This window comes from Hydra vulgaris, chromosome 11 (assembly GCF_038396675.1).
Source record: "Hydra vulgaris chromosome 11, alternate assembly HydraT2T_AEP".
NCBI lineage: Eukaryota > Metazoa > Cnidaria > Hydrozoa > Anthoathecata > Hydridae > Hydra > Hydra vulgaris.
In genome coordinates this window covers 15,369,580-15,389,601 of record NC_088930.1, presented here as the reverse complement: position 1 = coordinate 15,389,601, position 20,022 = coordinate 15,369,580, and the positions used below count along the sequence as shown (strand labels likewise).

The following is a 20,022-nucleotide window of genomic DNA, read 5'->3' as shown; positions in this document are numbered from 1 at the left end:
ATATATATATATATATATATATATATATATATATATATACAGCTATGCTCAAATGTATGGAGCACCTATTTGTTTAAATATATTTGTGTTTAAAAAATGAGATATACATGATGAATTTTTTTTTAAATGGTATTTTATTTGTTTTTTACGTTTAAGCATTAGTAAATCATTTAATGCATGTTGAATTTGCTTGTCTGGGCATGATTAGACTTGTCTTAACTTGTCTACATACTCACTTAGTATAAATTCTGTCGAATTAAGATATTCATTTCATTCTTATCTTAAACGTAACTATTGTCAGCCGCTCATTATCTATTGTTTAAAAGTAGTGATTTTTTTTATCGTTCTTTATTTATTTTCATTATGAGTAAAACACGCGAACTTTCTGTGAGTGAAAGAAGCCAAATTGTGATACTCCATAAACAAGGACATTCCCAAGTGGAAATTTCAAAAATTATGAAATGCTCAAGGAAAGCATTGCAAAATGCTATAAATAGATTTAGTGAAACTGGTTCATACGAAAATAGACCAAAAACGGGAAGAAAACGTATACTTTCTCCTAGAAACCATCGTTTCCTCAACAGGATTTCACTTCGAAATCGGACCAAATCTTCTAAAGACTTGGTTAGCGATCTGTGGGAGCACAGAAAAATTCAAATTTCTGCTCCAAGTGTTAGAAGATACTTAAAAGAAGGTAATTTACATGGAAGAAGGGCTCGCCGAAAACCATTGCTGACTGAGCACCATAAGAAACTTCGTTTAGAATGGGCTAAACAGCACCAAAATTGGTCATCAGAAGATTGGGCCAAAATTATTTGGTCAGACGAATCAAATATAGAGGTAAGGCATCATTATGACTTACGGTGTAACCAAAAAATAAAAATAAAATATCATTTCGAAATTATTCCTTTAAGTACCTGAAATTTTACATGTTGAAATTTATAATATCAAATTTGTATTCCTTTACTTTTTCGACCTAGATTTTCGGGCAACCTGGAGGCACCTTTGTAAGACGACAACCAGGCGAAGCATTTGAGCCGGAATGTATCATCCCTACAGTCAAATTTGGCGGTGGTGGCACAATGATCTGGGGTTGCATGGCCTCCAGTGGCGTAGGTGAAATATTTTTATGTGAGGGTAGGATGAATGCAGAGCGCTACATTACCATGCTAAATGAAGTTTTGGAGCCATCAATATTGAAATTATTTGACGAAGATGTCCCTCAATATTATTTTCAACAAGATAACGCTCCTTGCCACAAGGCAAAAAAAAGTTTGGACTGGTTTTCAACAAATGAAGTTCCCCTCATTACGTGGCCCTTCCAGTCTCCAGATTTGTCACCCATAGAAAATTTGTGGTCTATTTTGAAGAGGAAGTTGTCAATTTACAGATGTAAATCCAAAGAAGAATTTAAAGCGAAAATTCTGGATGAATGGGAAAAAATACCAGCGAATGTATGTAAGGATCTTGTGGACAGCATGCCCAAAAGACTACGTGCGGTGATCAAGGCAAAGGGAGGTGCTACAAAATATTAATTATATTAAATAATATTGTTGAATTGAAATAATTTGTATCAAATAAACACATTCACATTTACTATTTGTTCATTACTTTTGAATTTTAAATAAAATATAGGGGTGCTCCATACATTTGAGCATAGCTGTATATATATATATATATATATATATATATATATATATATATATATATATATATATATATATATATATATATATATATATATATATATATATATATATATATATATATATATATATATATATAAACCTTACCAACAGTAACGGATGAAGATGATACTAAAAAATAAAAAGACAATACACAAAACAACTTTACAATTATTTTATAATTAAAACCATACTGAAAAATAATAATATATAAAACTCACCAATAGTAATGGATGATGATGATACTAAAAAATAAAAAAACAATACACAACATAACCTCACGATTATTTAACAATTATAATAATATATATATATATGTATATAAACTATATATATATATATATATATATATATATATATATATATATATATATATATATATATATATATATATAAATATACATATATATAGTTTATATACATATATATAGTTTATATATATATAAAAATTTTATGTATATAAAAATTCTCTCACCAATTATCGAAGTAAGGTTTGCTAAAGATAAAGAAAATAAATTAAAATTGTTGGAATGTGAATGGAATATTTTTCAACTTTAAAATACACTTGTTTCGAGTTATAATATCTTTATAATGATGTATTAACAAATTATACACTTTATTGAAACCTACAAAACTTACATATTTGTTTGCCATATTCACCAAAACGCCTATTTTAAATTAAAACATTTACTTAAATTTTATATTTGTAATGATGTATCAATTAGTTACATGTTGAAAAATATAGAAATCTATGAAACTTACGTATCTGCTGGCCGTACTCACCTAAATGCCAATTTTAAATCAAAACGTTTATTCAAAGCTATCAAGAAATACTAACACATCATACAAATACTTTTAAATGATATAGTAACTAAAACAATTTAAACTAAACTTACTGATTGTTTGTTCTAATTTGTCTACAGAAAAAAAAAGAGTGACTTAATAAAATGTATTTGGTATACAAATATACAACTAACAACAATCTGCATAGGCATAATAAAGAACTGTATTTGAAAACTAATAGTAAATGACTAAATACTAAATTAATTCATATAATAGGGATATAACTGAATGATCCTCTCTAAAGCAAGTTCATCTAAACAAAAATTAAATTAACTTTATTTTTACAAAGTAAAATATAAATTTGCATATAGTAAGTCATTTGTATATATATATATATATATATATATATATATATATATATATATATATATATATATATATATATTATATATATATATATATTATATATATATATTATATATATATATATATATATTATATATATATATATATATATATATATATATATATATATATATATATATTATATATATATATAATAAAAACAACTACTGAGCTATTAAAAAAAGAAAGTAACTAACTGATGTTGTTGGCTGATGCCATTTCACAACTTTGAGCATCTAAAACAGCGAAAGAAATTTTTAACTATTTAATAATTTAAACAGTTTAATAAATTTATATAAAAGTAACTTTATTTTTTTAGATTATAATTTATTAGTTATAAATTATAATCTAAAGGCATTCCTTGTTAAATAAAGACAACGTTCAAACTTCAAACTAAATATGATTCATAACTAATTTGATTCATATCTAATTTATATTATGAATATGATATGAAATACTATGTGAAACCTTTATTTTCTTTCTCCATTTTGACAAAATTTTTGTTTCTAAATGAAATATAAAATTTAAGTCTTATTTTACTATTTACTGAAAATCGATTTTAATAAAACAATTTCTTTTAAATTTACAAAATTTTAAATCATATTTTCACTATAAAGTATCTAGGTTTATAATATCAATTTATGACATAAGTTTAATATTGCTAATAATATTAGTAATATGAATGTTATATATATAAAAAATATTTATATAACAATAATCAATGGGCCCCTCTGTCTCTCGCGCTAACATCAGGGAAAATGTAAATTAGGTAACAAAAGTGCAGCAAGAAATAGGGTGACTGCTGCATAATATTTTTTACCGAAATTTGGCAGGTGCATAGATAAATGAATAACTTAAAAATAAAAATTAAATAGAAAAAAAAAAACTATATGCTGGACATTAATTTCACCACAGAAGTACGACAAAAACTTCGACATCAATAAACTTGTTAATATATCAATTGAGTATAATTAAAACCAAATCGAAAATAGCTTCAACTATTCTTCTTTCTAAAAATAATCTATGTTGATAACGAATACTATAAAGTTATTTCAGAAAGCCTTCTCAAGTATGCTAACTTTGAAAGGACTACGAAAATCGTTGCACAAAATTTTAGCACCAAACTCGGTTCCGTAAAACGCAATTGTCACGTACCTAATATATATAAAACATGCATACATAAAGGTTATTATATTCTAATATATAAATATATATATGTTATAATATAATAATTTATATGTATGCATTTTGTGTTTGAGAATGACTGAATCTATAAATGTAAGTATAGCTTATATGGTATTATTTTGAGCACTTCCCTAAATGACTACTTCTATGCCCTTATTGCTATTGACAATAATCTATCAATGCATTGATTTTCGATTCATATATAGCGATTCCACGGCTTAACAAAAAACATTTGACCTTTGACAAAAAACACGTAATTTTCATAAACTTTGCTCTCTTATATCTTTTTGTATGGTTAAGCCAGCGCCTTGAGATTTTTTGCATCAGTTAGTGTTACTCAATCTCTTTCCAACCATATATAGAAAGTACTAAGCTTTGTATGGCTTCATTTATATATTACCCATATCTTGAGACCACTTTTCATAAAAAAACTTGCCGCGGGAACGTTTTTTTAAAACGAAGCTTTTGAAGGTAAGGATTCCTTATAACTTAAACACATCTAATTTTTATGAAACTTTCCATATTTATTAGGAAAAGGACGAGGAATCTAATGGAATCTAGACGTTTTTTAACATTTATAAAAAAAATTTTAGTTCACAGCGTTTAAAAACAAGATTGATTTATATAGAAAAAAAAATTGTTTTTGAAAAACGTCCAGGTGGAAATTGTAAGTTTAGCCTTTCCTCTATTTAAAACAAGTCTTTATTTAAGTTTATCTAAAGAATTGGTACTAAGGATTTGCATGTATAAATTATGTGTATATATATATATGCTTTTCTTCGCGGATTTAATGACGTTATCTGTTTTGATTTTTGCGTTTGTTTTGGTTGAATTATGAACATTAAATTGAACATTAAATTGCGTTTGTTTTGGTTAAATTATGAACATTAAATTGAAAGTGAAAGTATAATTCTTAAAATTTTAATCAAATGAAAATAAATCTTTCACTTTTTCCCAGGTAAAATTCTGCATTCTTCAAGAAAGTTTAAATCTTGGTTTTTACTATTTTAACTACAGGTTGCTCTTATTTAAACTGTTTTTTTCAAAACAAAAACCTAAAAATAGTATTCAACAGAAGATTACGAAAATGGAGTTGTGTAAGAAATTCTTTATTTCTTTTTATTTTTATTTGCCTCTATTAGTTTGTTGATTAAATACTATGAAATCTTGTGATAATTATTTTAATCCCTTTTTTTTAGGTGTTGACATTAACAACAGTCTCAACAAAATGGTTGCTTCGTCTATAAGTCAAGAAAGTCAAAATTATAAACTAGGAATACTGTAGCACAAATTTTTTTCATTTTAATAATTCTATTTATTGAAACCAAAGTAATCCATCCCTTATTTTTCTTTATGTCACTTAAATTAAGTTTACTTTTAATTTTAGTCTCTGACACTGTTTTGGATTATCTAAATATTAATGGAGGCATTGTATCCCTCAAAAATCCAGATTTGGTTTTAACCAATCGCCACTTTTTACAAATTTGTAAAGAAAAAGATAAATTTAACTTGACATGGCCGAATCTTTCAGTATTTCTTACATCCTTGTTTAAATACCCTATATCTAGAGTTATGCTGATCAAGTGCCTTAAAAAGTCAAAAGATTTCATTGCAAAATTAAATCGTGCCAAAAATTTTAATTTAACAAAGTTTTTTTTAAGCTTTGCTTTATCTTTTATTGGTGCTTTTCCGGATGTTGTCGGTTTGTCACCTTCTGATGCTTGTTCTACCCCAACTTCTATCCACAATAGTGAAATTGTTCCAAATCAAATAACTGTTTTTGTATCTTCTGATTTAAACTTGCAAATTGCTAATGATGATTTTTTGTGTTCTGTTACCCCAAACTCTATTGTATACACCTCTTTAGAAATTCTGAAAATTTTCTTCTTGATGCGCAAGTTAATGAAGTGAATCTGCCAGTTTCCAGTTTGAATAAAAAACTACCTATATTATCAGGTGATTTGACCTATCAAATAAAAAAATACAAACAGAGAATTAATCATCTTAAATTACAAAATAGACAAATTAATAAAAGATGTAATGAATATAAAAGAAAATATCAAGCAATTTTGTCAAAATATAATGTCAGAAATGTCAATAAAAGAGAAGTTAGAAAGGATAGTAGGATTAACCAATTGTTGCAAAAAAATTTTAGATTAGAAAAAGAAATTGATTTGGCTAAAAAAAGGTTCACAATCAGATCGACAAAAGGCATGGTATTTTAAGAAAAAAATTGAAAACACTGTTTCGAAAACATCTGATGAAACGAATGATTCAATCTTAATGGAGAGTTTAAACTACTTTGAAAATCTTTCAGAAGAGCTGAAGGAAAGAGTTAACTTTTTTGAAAAAAATGTAATTGATGTTTTTGAAGGAGGTAGATATAATGATGAAATTCGCTCTGTATATTTTGACCTTTTAAGTAAAAATATTTCTGTTAACAATGTTGAATCTGTTATCAGAACTGTACTACAAAAAATGGCTGGAATTTCATGTGGCACACTTCCAAAAAAATCTTTGGCTGCTGAATTTTTTAGTGAAATGAACCTTTTATCAAAAGCTCAGGTTAGAAAGGCTATATAGTACACACAATGTTCTTCATACAGATGGCACAAAGTATAATTTTAGAGAGATTGGTAGTTTTCAAGTCACAACGTCATCTGGAAGCTACACGTTTGTTATAGAAGATATGTTTTCAGGCGAGGCACAATCTTATTTTGGAGAGCTAAAAAATTTACTCACTGATATGTCTCAAATATTTTCTCCTGAAAAGGAAAACTATGAGGATGATCTTCGGAAGTTTATTTTTTCATTTAAATTTTTGATGACAGATCGCACCATAGTTAATTCAAGTTTTTTTAGCCAATTTAAACATTTGAGAGAAGCAATTTTGCCTTTTGTTGTTGAAAATTATGATCGACTTCCTTTAAATGAAAAATGAAAAATTTCTCAAATGCATCATGTTTTTTGTGGCTTACATGTTATCCATAATTAATTAATATATGCAGAAAAAGCAATCATAGAATGGGAAAAAGTGGTTGAGCAGGAAGGTAGTATTCATGATGGTTTTATAAATTCTCAAAACTCACGTACCTTTGATATTTTGTATGAACTTTCAAAACTTACAAGCTATAGACATGGCGATCAACGGAACGGGAAAGCTGATGAATGGAGGGCATTTTTGCGTAAAAAGTTTTCAAAAAATTTTATGGTTTCATTTCTGCATCATCGGTTTAACATTATATTTTTACTTGGTGGAGCAACGTATTTTCATATAGATCATCCTAAAGAATTTGTTTTTAATCTTGATGGTTCAAATTTCCTTCATGAATCAATTAGGCATGATATTGACTACATAATTTTTCATGCTTCAACCAGAGCTCTGGGAATTTTTAATAAACTGATATCCGGACCTCTTTTTCGTATTATTGAAGAGGAAGGTCATATTTTTTCTTTGAATACCGTTTGGTTGCAAATGTTTAATTATTTTGTTTGTTGTTCTTCTGATGCATCAATTATGTTAAGTGGTTCTACATTTTTTGATGTCAAATATCTCACTAAGGATGAATTGTTTGATTGTTTGTTTTCTAGTTGTTTGATTGTTTGTTATGATCCACTTTTGGATGCCTTAACCCAAGAATGTCATGAAATTATATGTTGTTCGTGTTCGGTTATGATCCAGAGTCAGTTAAGAGACCAATTGCCTGGAGGGAAATATCACAATCCAGATGTTGATGTCCTTGAGGAAACTCAAAACTGTTCGCGTACTAACGTTGTGTCTGAACGTGACTTTGCTTCTTATGACCGCAGGTTAAAAATGAAACCTAACATTACAACAGTAGCTGCAGCTGGTGTCATCATGTTTAACAATAACAAAACAGCTGATTGGATATATGGAAAATCCCCGGAAGAATTGGCAAGGCTAGTTTTACTAGCAAGGCAAAATAATTAGTCATTATGTGTATGTTTGTGTTCTGTTGGACCTCTGGAGCGGTGTTGACGCACCCGTAAGTCACTATATGTATGTATGTGTTTATGTACCGGTTAGTCATTATGTGTATGTTTGTGTTCTGTTGGACCTCTGGAGCGGTGTTGACGCACCCGTAAGTCACTATACGTATGTTTGTGTTTATGTACCAGTTAGTCATTATGTGTATGTTTGTGTTCAATCGGACCTCTGGAGCGTTATTTAGGTACAGGTAAGTCCTGCGAATTGTTGTTTTGATGTACCTGTGAGTCATTATATATACACATGTCTTCTGTTGGAACTGTGGCCTGAATTTCATGTGATAATACTGGTCATTATATGTAAGTTTCTGTTTATGTACCTGTAAGTCATTATATGTATGTCTGTGTTCTGTTGGAATTATATGTATGTCTGTGTTCTCTGGCACAGCATTCATGCACGCGTATATCGTTATATGTATATTTATGTTTTGTTAAAGAAAAAAAACGTTTTTACACCATGATGGAACATATACAGTAAAAAGATGCTGAATGGTTAGTCACACAAATAAGAATTTTTGTAGCACTTAGGGACAGTCACAGTAAAAGGACGAGACTTAATTGAATGATAAGTAATACGAGAATGAATTTTAGCAGACGGCATAAGAGACGCTAGCTCCTTAAAACAGCACCCTTTATAGTATTTGTAGAAAAGAGTAAAAGAAGCAACACTATGACAATGCGACAATAATTGGCTACAGAGGCAGGTCTTGCTATTCTATAATTATTTTTATTTTTTATTTTTATTATTAAACTTGTGTCACCCTCTTATCTGAGGTTTTGTTAACAACATTTCTCTTTTATTTTTTATTTTTTTTCGAAATTTATTTGTCTTTGTAACTTTATTACAATTTCAGTCACATTAAAAGGATGAGACTTAATAGAATGATGAGTAACCCAACAATGAATTTTAGTATATGGTACAAGAGACGCTAGCTCTTTAGAGCAGTGTTCATTATAATATTTATAGAAAAGAGAAAGAGAAGCAACATTACAATGATGTGATAATGGTTGGAGGTTCGCTGCAAGAACAGATCCAACTATGTTTACAATGCATTTTTGAACCTTGTCTGAAAGAGAAAGGGCATTATTGGAAGATCCGCCCCAGATAGGGCAACAGTATTCCATACTAGGAAGGATTTGAGATTTATAGAGATAAAAAATAAAATCCAGAGTAAGAAAGTGGCAAGCACAATAAAGAGATGCAACTTAGCAGATGCTAATTTTGCAGTCGATTTAATATATGATTTCCAAGAAAGATCGGAAGTAAGAGTTAATCTAGAAGATTAAGGGTAAATGACTCATGGAGTACATTACTGTTTATAAATATAGGAAAATCTAGATTATGGCGATAACAATTAGCTGAAAAAAATTAAGTTTTCTTTGAGTTAGAGTTCACCAGCCACTGTGAACCTCATGCTGTAGCAGAAGTGAGATCCTTTTCAAGCTCAAATGCCCCCTTTAAGCAATCAGGGAGTGTTGCGTTCTTATCAAAGCAGGAATAAATGGTAGTACTAGCTGTAAAACAAGGCGATTGAAATCCTTAGTGATGATCAGAAAGTAAGTTATTAGATTCAAGAGGAGAGCATAAGTGTTTGTTAATTAAAGACTCAAAAACCTTGCTTATAATTAGACCATTAGATATATCTACCTTCTTCAAAAACGTCAATTACATGTTACAAATTAAAATTTCTTTATTTAGTAGGTGAAATCACCAGATAATATAGGTAGTATCCAAATTGGAAACTAGGAGATTCTCTTAATTAAGTTGCGTTTTAATAAAAAAGTTTTTAGAACCATTTCCTAAAGGGATGTATGCAATATAAGTTGGGGTAACAGAGCATGAAAGTCATCAGCAATCTTCAAAATTAAATCAGAAGGTACAAAAACAGTAATTTGATTGGGAACAATTTCACTATTGTGGATAGAAGTAGGGGTAGAGCAAGCATCAGAAGGTAACTACTTTTAAAGTTGGAAGTTACTGGAAGAGCCAAGACAAGGTTTATACAGCTAGATAACAATTAACAGACAACTTAAAAGATTGCAAATGGGTAAGTCCATCATGCCAGACCTTATCGAAAGCCTTTGATATCCAGAGCAGTAGAATTTGCCTAACCACCTCTATCTAATGCTATGTAGTACCATTCTGTAAGAACAGTTAGCAAGTCAGTTCTAAAATAAGATGATTGAAATCCATATTTTTCTTATGTCATCTGCAAATAGAGCCACCTTTAAGCTTTTCAGGATGATCACTAGTTTTGGTTAAAAGTAACCCATTACTTAGTGACACTAGTGTAAATTAGGAGCGTTTAGTGCCACAGGGTCTGTGTGTTTTGTGATTGTGATGTTATTGTTGTGATGTTATTATTGTGATATTTTGTGTCGATAGACAACTTGGCTTAATTTCTCGAAGGTGTCTATTGTTAAAAATGATTATTAGTTTGTTTCGTTACTGAAACTTGCTACTTCTAATCATTCACTAAAAGCCAAGAAAAAAGTTTTAGAATAAAAACATTTTTTTATGTTATTTTCTTTTTTTTTATCTTAGGCGTTTTCATAGGTTCACATAAACAATATTAAAGAGTAAGTTTTTTATTTTATACTTATTTACTTTTAAATGTTTTTAATTTATATATTTTTAAAATGAATTAACAAAATATTTTTAACACGTTATTGTGTATCTGTGTTTCTAATAATAATATTTTTACATTTTTAGATATAATTTCTGCTGTTATACCTGCCTATTGCAGTTGTAAGTACTCCAAATTTCAGAAAGTTCGTTTGCTGTAAATTATTTTCATTAAAAATTAAATTTTAACTTTATTGAAGAATCTTCTGTCTGTTAAATAGGTTATTCTGAATAATTTCGACAGGTTTCAATGCCCTTTTGCAGTAATTTACTGACCGGTCTGTAAATTATACAATAATTTCAAAATGATGTATGATTTGGATTCCATGATTCCTTTATGCATACTTGTATGGTGTAATTATAATATAACCCTAAATTTTATTTTCCAAAACTAAGTAAGTGAAAACCATCAGTCTGTAAAATAGATGTTTCTGGTTAATCCCATCAGATGAAAAAAAATGGGACCTTTATGAAAAATTTCGAGTCAAATTTAATAACGGTTGAAAAATATCAAATATATTCAAAGTTATATGCCCAAAATATATGCCCAGTTGGTATGTGTAGCCTATTTGCAGTAATTTACTGACCGGTCTGTAATTTATACAATAATTTTAAAATGATGTACTATTTGGATTCCATGGTTCCTTTATGCATATTTGTATGGTGTTATTATAATATAACCCAAAATTTTATTTTCTAAAACTAAGTAAATAAGTGAAAACCCTCAGTCTGTAAAATAGATGATTCTGGTAAATCTCGTCAGTTGAACAGAAAATTTTTGGGGTATTTTGTTTTCTTATACTTGTTGGATCACTATGGAAAATTTAAAGTCAAATGTAATAATGGTTTAAAAGTTATTCCAAAGTCAATATGACACCAAAACTAAGTAAATAAGTTAAAACCCACAGTCTGTAAAATAGACAAATCTGGACAATCCCGACTGAATTAAATAAAAATATTTTGGTATTTTATTTTCTTAAAGTTCGTGAATCAATAAGGAAAATTTCAAGTCAAATGTAATAACGGTTCAAGAGTTATTCAAGAGTCAATATGATCCAAAAATACTCTCTTTTTCGGTGCCATAACACTGCAAATTTTCCATACTTAAGCCCTATACCTTTCGTCAAAAAATCATCAATTTTGCACTACAAAAAATTCTTTAACTTTGGATCCGCTTAACTTCAAAGGTCGAATGACCCCTCATTTTTTAAGTCAGGTCAAGCTCTATACAATGATATAAATTATATATGCTTTTTTGAATTATAAAAAAATCGTCTGGAATGGCTATCATATATGATGTCTTTTTCTTTGTGTTTACTTATTCATTACATTTTTTCATTTCATATTTATCATATGATGGATTTATGCGATATAGAAGAATAAAGTATTGTAAATTTATATGAATTTTTTAAAAACATTTACTAATAATTAGTCCAGTTGACGTCTAAACTTCAATGTTGCATATGTCATTTTTAAGTAGTTTCTAGGCTTTTCTAAATGTGTTTCTTATTCGCATGGTTTTACAAGCAAGGTCTGCAAGCAAATTTGAGCTTAAAATTTTTTTTAGCCTTTAAGGAGTATTGATGTTGTTCTTTGTTTAATTTAATTTGTTTAAATATAGTAGTTTTAATAAATAATCATTTGTTTGTTCTTGGTTTTTTACTTATTTGTTTTCAGATTCTTAAGAACTAGGCAACTTAGCTAAGCAAGTTTTGTTTTATTTTTTAGTGCAATTGGAAAGAGCTGAAAGCTATTTTTTAGTGCAATTGGAAAAAACTGAAGGGTTTTTTAGTCACTTCACACAGTATAACTGGTACTGATTTGAGTAAGTTTACTATTTTTTTTATTTTTTTTTTATATTAGATATATATTTTATGTATTTAACATAGCAAACTGACTGTAATTTGTTGACACAAAAGTGATCAACAAATTACAGTCAGTAGTTTGTTGATCACTTACTTGAGTAATTTTGTGCATTGTAGTCTAGATTCTTTGTTAAACAAAAATTATTGATGTAAATAAATATTGTTTAACATTTTCATTAAACGACTTATGTATATAAACATAAAAAGATATGGATTTCAATAAATCTTAAGTTTAAATGTAGTCTTAGATAAGAAAAGCTCACAATTTGCAAGATTCTTTTACATTTTTTTATTATTTAGCTTTAACAATAGTAATGTTACTGGCAGAGCGGGATTTACAGTTTTAGGGGCCCTAGGCCAAAAAAAGCCTGTGACCCCATATTTAGAAGTTATATGTTAGTTTAAAAAAATATAATCTTAGTTTAGCGTAATTAAAAGTTTTATTTCAATTTTTTTTTAATATTTTACAAAATCTACATAATCTTTTTTCTGTATTTTTCATTAACAAAATCTATAATCAATAAATCTATAATAATTGACTTCATTTTGTCTGTGTTGCTTGATAATAATGCAAAATTGTTTAACGTTTTTTGTGACATAGTTGATCGCAAATCATTTTTTGTTAATTTTAATTTTGAAAATGACCTTTCTCCAGAGCAGTTGGATATCATGACACATTTGAAAATCCTAAGAATGATTTCAGTATTTAGAAATGTAGCCTCCATTTGTTTTTCCTTTATAAGTTTGTACAAAAACAAATGGGACAATTCAGGAACTTGAGTATAAAAGTATTCTTTCAAATACAGATGTAGATGTTCAATTTCTGCATATAAATTATCATCAATATCTTCCGTGTAGTCTTCCACCAGATGATTAACGTATGTCTTCAGCTTATCTTTGTTGAATCTCATGTCTATTAAAAATACAAATTTGTCATTTAGTTCCTGATAGCATTGAGCTCTTTCTTTTAAATTTGTAGTAAGATTATTAAGTTTTTAAAAAAATGTTTGTCTTAAACTCTTCACGTGGACTTAATTAAGGTTCTTCTGATCAATTTTCACCTAGTAGCATTTTCTTATTACGGTGTCTCTTTTGTAAATAATCTATGTCTGGTAACAGTAATTTTGCATCTTGTTCTATTAAATCGAATGTGTTAGTTAATCCAAGAAGATAACCTCCAAGAGATGAATAAAGTTCAGCTCATGTATCTAGAGTAATAGTTGCACTTTGCAATGATTTAGAAACAGCATTCATTCGTTGCAAAATTTGATCCCATTATATTGTTTGTAAAGCAAATTCAAAAGTTTCCATTTTCGATAGTAAATTTCCAGCCACAGCTCTTGTTTTATGTTTAAAACTTTCACGCTCATTTATTTTGACCAATCCTTCCATTAATTTATTGTAGTTCTGGTAAATGGTTTTGACCGAGTCAGCATGAGCGCTCTACCGAGTATTGGATAGTGATTTCAATGAACTACTTGCAAACTGTTCTAAAACACTCCACAACTTTGTAGAAGCAGAGAAAAATTGTACAGTTCTTGAACAAAACCAAAAAAATTGATTCCCTCGATGCAGCAATCTACAGCAGCCTCTCCTACCAAGTTAAGAGAATGACCTGAACATGGTAAGAATTTTGCCAGCTTATTGAACACCAAAATTCTAGTTTTCATTCCTTTATATTTTCCAGTCATATTGCTTGAGTTATCATAAGACTGGCTTCTGCAGTTCCTGATTTCCAAGTTCAATTTTACGTTTAATAAGTCCACGGTTGCATTTATTAAATTTTCCCCGGTGTGATTATCGATGTGAATGAAGTTGACAAATCTTTCAAAAGGCTCATTAGAAATTTGATCAATGTACCTCAAGGTCACAGATAGTTGATCTTTGTGACTCGCATCAGGTGTTGAATCTACTGATAATCCATAATACTTAGATTTTAAAACATCGTCGCTGATTGATTGCAAAACTTTTCTTGCCATCAATACGGTTAATTCAAAACATGTATTCTTTGAGAGGTAGTTTGTTTTTCCAGAACAACTGTTACCATAATTTTTTTATGTGTTTGGCCAATAAAGGATCAAACTGAGCAATCAACTCAAGCAGACCAATAAAATTCCCATTGCTCTCAGACCCAAATTTTTTATTTGAACCTCTAAAAGATGAGTTTCTTTTCGATCAATATGCAAATTACAGCTATAACTCTTCTTACAACCTCTCCTCAGTAGTTTTTTTTCTTTGCGAATTTCGTTGAGAAGTTGATCATTTAAAAAACCTTGTTATTTTTTCTGTGAAAGTATGCTAATGAAGTTTTTCTGTGGTCTGATGAGTGTTCATGCCCCAGAATTGATGCCCCTGAATTTTTCCAATCTTTATATCCCGTTGAAACTAAAGCACATTTTGAGGGTTCAAAAAGCTTGCAGACAATACAGAATACACAACCTAATGCTGGGGAATATATGACCCATTCTCTATTAAACGTTTCACCATTCACTTTTTTCCCCATTAACAAGCTTTTTGAGCAATATCGATCGCGATCTTGATACATCATTTTAGAGAATTTAAAGTCATAATCTGCATTTTGACATTTTAACGGACCGTTCTCTATCCAAAATTGTATATCCTCAGCTGAAAGAATTTCCCAAAGTCCTGAATCACTTTTCCTATTCAATGGCAAATCGATAGGGAAACATGCTCTCTCCTTATTGAGTTCTGATTGCTCGTTTGAAGTTTGAGTTTCATTAATTGAGTCCTCTACAAAATCCAATATTTTTGCCTCTTTAATTATCCCACAGTTTGCAAGATTAGCTGAAGTTGGTGAATTACCATGACATTCTGCTTTTAATAAAAAACTTTATTAAAAATCAAGTTTTCGATGTTTCTTTATGTTTTTTTCTATTTTTATTTTTTTCTTTCTTTTTGCAGCTCCACTTTCATAGCTTCTTCCCATATCTTTTAAAAGGTTCTGAAAATGAACACATTTAATTAATTTAATTGCTATTATTTACAAGCACTGATTTTACTTATAGAAAACACTCCACTATTTTTTATTATTAAAATTAATTAAAATAGCTTACATAAATAAGCGAAAGTTTGTTAAAAATAAACAGGAAAACAAACGTTAAAAATTTATGATTACTTTTTTCCTAGCGTGCTTATTTACTTTACGTAAAAGCGTCTAAAATATCGCTTAAGTTTAATGCAATTTAAAATTTAAAGCAATTACTTTCTTCAATTACTAAGATATTTTACTTAAAAGCGTGCAAAATTTTTCCTAAAATAAACGCATTTATTTTATTTTAAATCAAATATTTTAAAACATTATGCACAAATAATAAAAAAACAAATTTATTAACTACCATTTTTAATATCAATCTGGAAAATTAATCATGCTGTTTTGCAAGTAAATAATGTTTACTACTATTGTAAACCTTAATTAGAAAAACAGCCCTAATTATTGTTACTTTCTTGGTTTTATAAGTTGAACCAAGTAATTCTAGAAAATAATATTTTAGAAGGTTCTTGGTTGAACTTTTAATAAAAAAATGTAATGTTATTAGAAAAATGTCAAATGTTAAATAAAATTGTTGAGTTGATTGTTTGTTAAAGTTATTATTTATACTAATAAACAAAATGTTGCAAAATGCTTTTTGTTTAATTTTCGTCTCAAAATATTTTTTTTTTTTTTAATCACGAAAATATTTAGAAAAATAAAAAGATAAAATTTTTTACACTGTTACTTTCTAATGAAAATGTATGCACTTTCCAAAAATTAAAATTAATTTTGTTGCAATTCGATTTTGGGGCCCCTTTTTTGCGGGACCTCTAGGCTATGGCGTATTTGGTTTCTGGCAATATGTTTAATAATAATAGTGAAATTGAAGTGCATAATATTAGGCTCAAAGAAGTTATTAATGTAAGTATTAATAGGCAACTTGAAAATAGTTGTATTTAAGTGAAAGAGATAGGTCTAGGCAAGATGAAATTAATCGTTGTGGAAATGTAAGAAATAAAAATTCTGGCAATTAAGTTTTCTACTCAGCGAGCAGAAAACTTACTTGTCAGAATTAAGTGTCAACCAGTGTTAATGTCTGTTAATTTGATTTTACTTTAGACAATTTAAAACAAAGCAAAGTATGAATTTACTAGTTATAGTAACAATAACAGTTTTGAATTTAAATGGTTTTAACTTTTTTTACAATTTCAAACATAACATGTTCTTTTTTTTTTAGTTGCCTTTGTCATCACTTGATTAGTTTGCTTACTGTTGAAACATGGTTTTAATTTTGTAAATTTAATATGATGTGAAATTTACTCTATTAATCATTAGTCAACAGTTAGAGAGAAGCTGAAGCTTAATTAAGAAATGCTGGAAATTAAAACAAAGGTAAAAATAATTTTGTTTACTGGTAACATAATAAAACCAGTTACTACTATTTATTGCGTGTTTTTTTATTTTTTTTGACATGCTGCTTTGGAAACACTTTCTTTCTCTCCCTCTCTCTCTCTCTTAGATGAGAGGGAGAATTAATAAAACTTTTTTAATTACTCGGGAGGCAGTATTGTGTGCTTACAAATATTTTATGCTATGCGCTATTGTTGCTGTGTTTTGTGTTGATAGACCTAGACTGTTATAGCTATTTTTTATTCTTTATATTTTCTGTTATATTATTATCCTAATTCTACTAACAATAAAATGCAAATAATACTTTTTTAATTAAAAATTGTAACTTCTTTTTAATTCTTTTTTTAGGTTTTTGCAGGCTTTACTTGACTTCCATTTTCTGGTACCTGTGTTGTGACAGATTTTAAATGATGTTAATGCGGTCTTTATGTCGTTAACTATAAGTATGATATTGCTGATAGGGAGTCAAAGTTAAAATATTATTTATAGATAAATTTGAATTTATTTTTTTAAATAATATATCAAGTTATTGTGTTTTTTTTATTAATGGTTTAATTATAATCCCTATTAAGGATTGCTTACTGCTAGTTTTTTTTATCATTGCTACTGTTGTAAATTTCTACTGTTATTATTAGAGTTGTAGTTGTTATTGTTATTACTACAAGTATTATTACAATGATTATTACTGTATTATTACACAGGTCAACAACAACAAAAATTTTTTTTGGTGCCGAGCAAACAATTTGTTTTTTGTATAGCATTTCTCATTTTGGTTTCAAATATGCAACTCATTTTTCACCATCACGTCAAGTTGTAAAAATAGTTGTAAACATTTATAACATTTGCACTTTCAATTAAAGTGCATAAGCGAACTTAAAAAATCGCGAAAAAAATCATATAGTTGGGCCAGTAATGGTACCAACTGTTAACCAACTGTTTTACTACTGTTGGGCCGTTAATGGTACCAACAGTTTATAAAACAGTTGGCTAAGTGTTGGTAAAGGCGTTACATTTTTTTCACGGTACCAACTAAATAGACAACTGTTGGCCCAACTGTAGCTAATAGTTGGTTATAAGGATCGGGCCAACTATTTACCAACTGTTCGATGTTTATTGGGTGCATCTTGACAGCAAGTATGACAACAGGTTACCGAAAAGCAGGTTAATTATTTTCCAGTTTTTTTCTTTTTTTTTCTTTTATGCCTACTTATCTGTTAAAATTTTTATTTTAGGTTTGTCATATGACGCAATAATGCAATATAAAAGATCAAAGTTTACATATTTTTTTAAATTTGTTATACACATGTTTAATTGTATAATAATTTTTATTGTTTGAAACGTATTTGTACTCAACTGCTTAGTTATTTATAAGAAACTTAGTTATTTTTAATAAATTTATTTAGTTGTGTGCTTTTAACTTTTTTAAGACGATTTTCTTTTTTAAAATAAAATGAATCAACGGGATACCAATGGGATACCAAAAAATAATAACTCCTGTATAATATAAGTTAACTTCATATTAATCTTAATAATTAATTAAAGTTCATGTTATAAACTAGTAAATCAAAAAAAAATTCTTTTTTCAAATCCATGCTTTATGCAAGCAGAATTCTATTGGGCCTAGAAATTCTTTTTTTGTTATCTTTTGTAGAAGGAAAAATTACTGTTACGTTTTTAAATTTTTTTTTATTAATTCAGTGTTCTTATGGGGAAATACAAATTAAATTTTTGTTAACTTAATTAACTTTTTTTGGTCAAATTTTTCCATTTCCTTGTATTGTCATCGAAAATGATTAAGTGTGCAAAATTTGAGCAAAATTGGTTGAGAAAAAAGCTTTCAAAAATTGATTTCAAATTTTGTGGCACACAAACATATATATAGAAAGTAACCTTATGTAAAAGCATGGAAGAAAAAGTAGCGCGTTTTAAATTTTTGTTTTTTAACTTAATAACTTAAGACTTAAAAAACAATAGGTTTTGAATCGCTGCGCTTTAATGTCTTCGAAACTGCAAATAATTTGCAAATCAATGATTTTTGTGACGTAATACGCAATTCATATCAAATAAATAAAATGTATGGGGAAATACAAATTAAATTTTTGTTAACTTAATTAACTTTTTTTGGTCAAATTTTTCCATTTCCTTGTATTTTCATCGAAAATGATTAAGTGTGCAAAATTTGAGCAAAATTGGTTGAGAAAAAAGCTTTCAAAAATTGATTTCAAATTTTGTGGCACACAAACATATATATATAGAAAGTAACCTTATATAAAGCATGGAAAAATATAATAAGAATTTAGATTTAGTTTTTCGTCAATTTAAAGCATGATGAAATGTTATTATTTTGTGTCAGTAACTAAAAACGTATTGTGTTGAACTTAGGAAAACCGAAGAAAATTGTTCTGCCTTACACTTATATGACCTATGTCAGTTGTAAATTACTCAAATAATGTTAAATAATTGGTAAATTATTTTACTTCCTCATACTTTTTATGTTAGTTTTACAAATGGTTAAATTTTTTCAAATTGAAAGCGTTTTTCTAAAAGGGTATTAGTTAAGGTTTCGCAACTTTAAATTGTGGAAAACAGCCACTATAAATTAATTATGTAACAGACCGACCATAACCCGTATTACGGGTTGCTTTCTGCTAGTATTTTATGTAACAGACCGACCATAACCTGAAATACGGGTTGCTTTCTGCTAGTATTTTATGAAAGAGAGTAAAGTTAGTTTTTTTTTTCTTTTTAATTCCGAGATAATACAGTTGCTTTGAAAACACCACATTCTGTTTAAAGCATCTATTTATTTTAGTGATACAAAAAGTTCTAATATTACACTATAATCTAAAACATAGTATATAATTTATAAAATACGCTAATGAGTAAAATATTTTCAAAAAACACGAAAAAACACAAACCTGCATCCAGGGCCGCCGAGAGGGGGGGGGGGGTTGTGTGTGAAAGAAATAGCTTGTGCCGGGCGGCAGATATCCAAGGGGCGCTAAATTGAAAGAAGCAGGCACACCGGAAAAGGGTAGTGTAGCAACTGCTACTCTTGCCTTT

At 28.4% G+C, this 20,022-nt stretch overlaps 1 protein-coding gene across 1 annotated transcript; it reads right to left on the bottom strand.

Moving 5' to 3' along the window:
• Positions 1-14,820: 14,820 nt before the first annotated feature.
• On the bottom strand, positions 14,821-15,504 carry LOC136086873 (zinc finger MYM-type protein 5-like). Its single transcript, XM_065809369.1, has 2 exons — positions 15,486-15,504; positions 14,821-15,392 (listed from the first exon to the last, which is right to left on the bottom strand). Exons 1-2 carry the CDS (start codon positions 15,502-15,504, stop codon positions 14,821-14,823), a joined length of 591 nt encoding a protein of 196 aa, XP_065665441.1.
• Between the last annotated feature and the right edge of the window lie 4,518 nt (positions 15,505-20,022).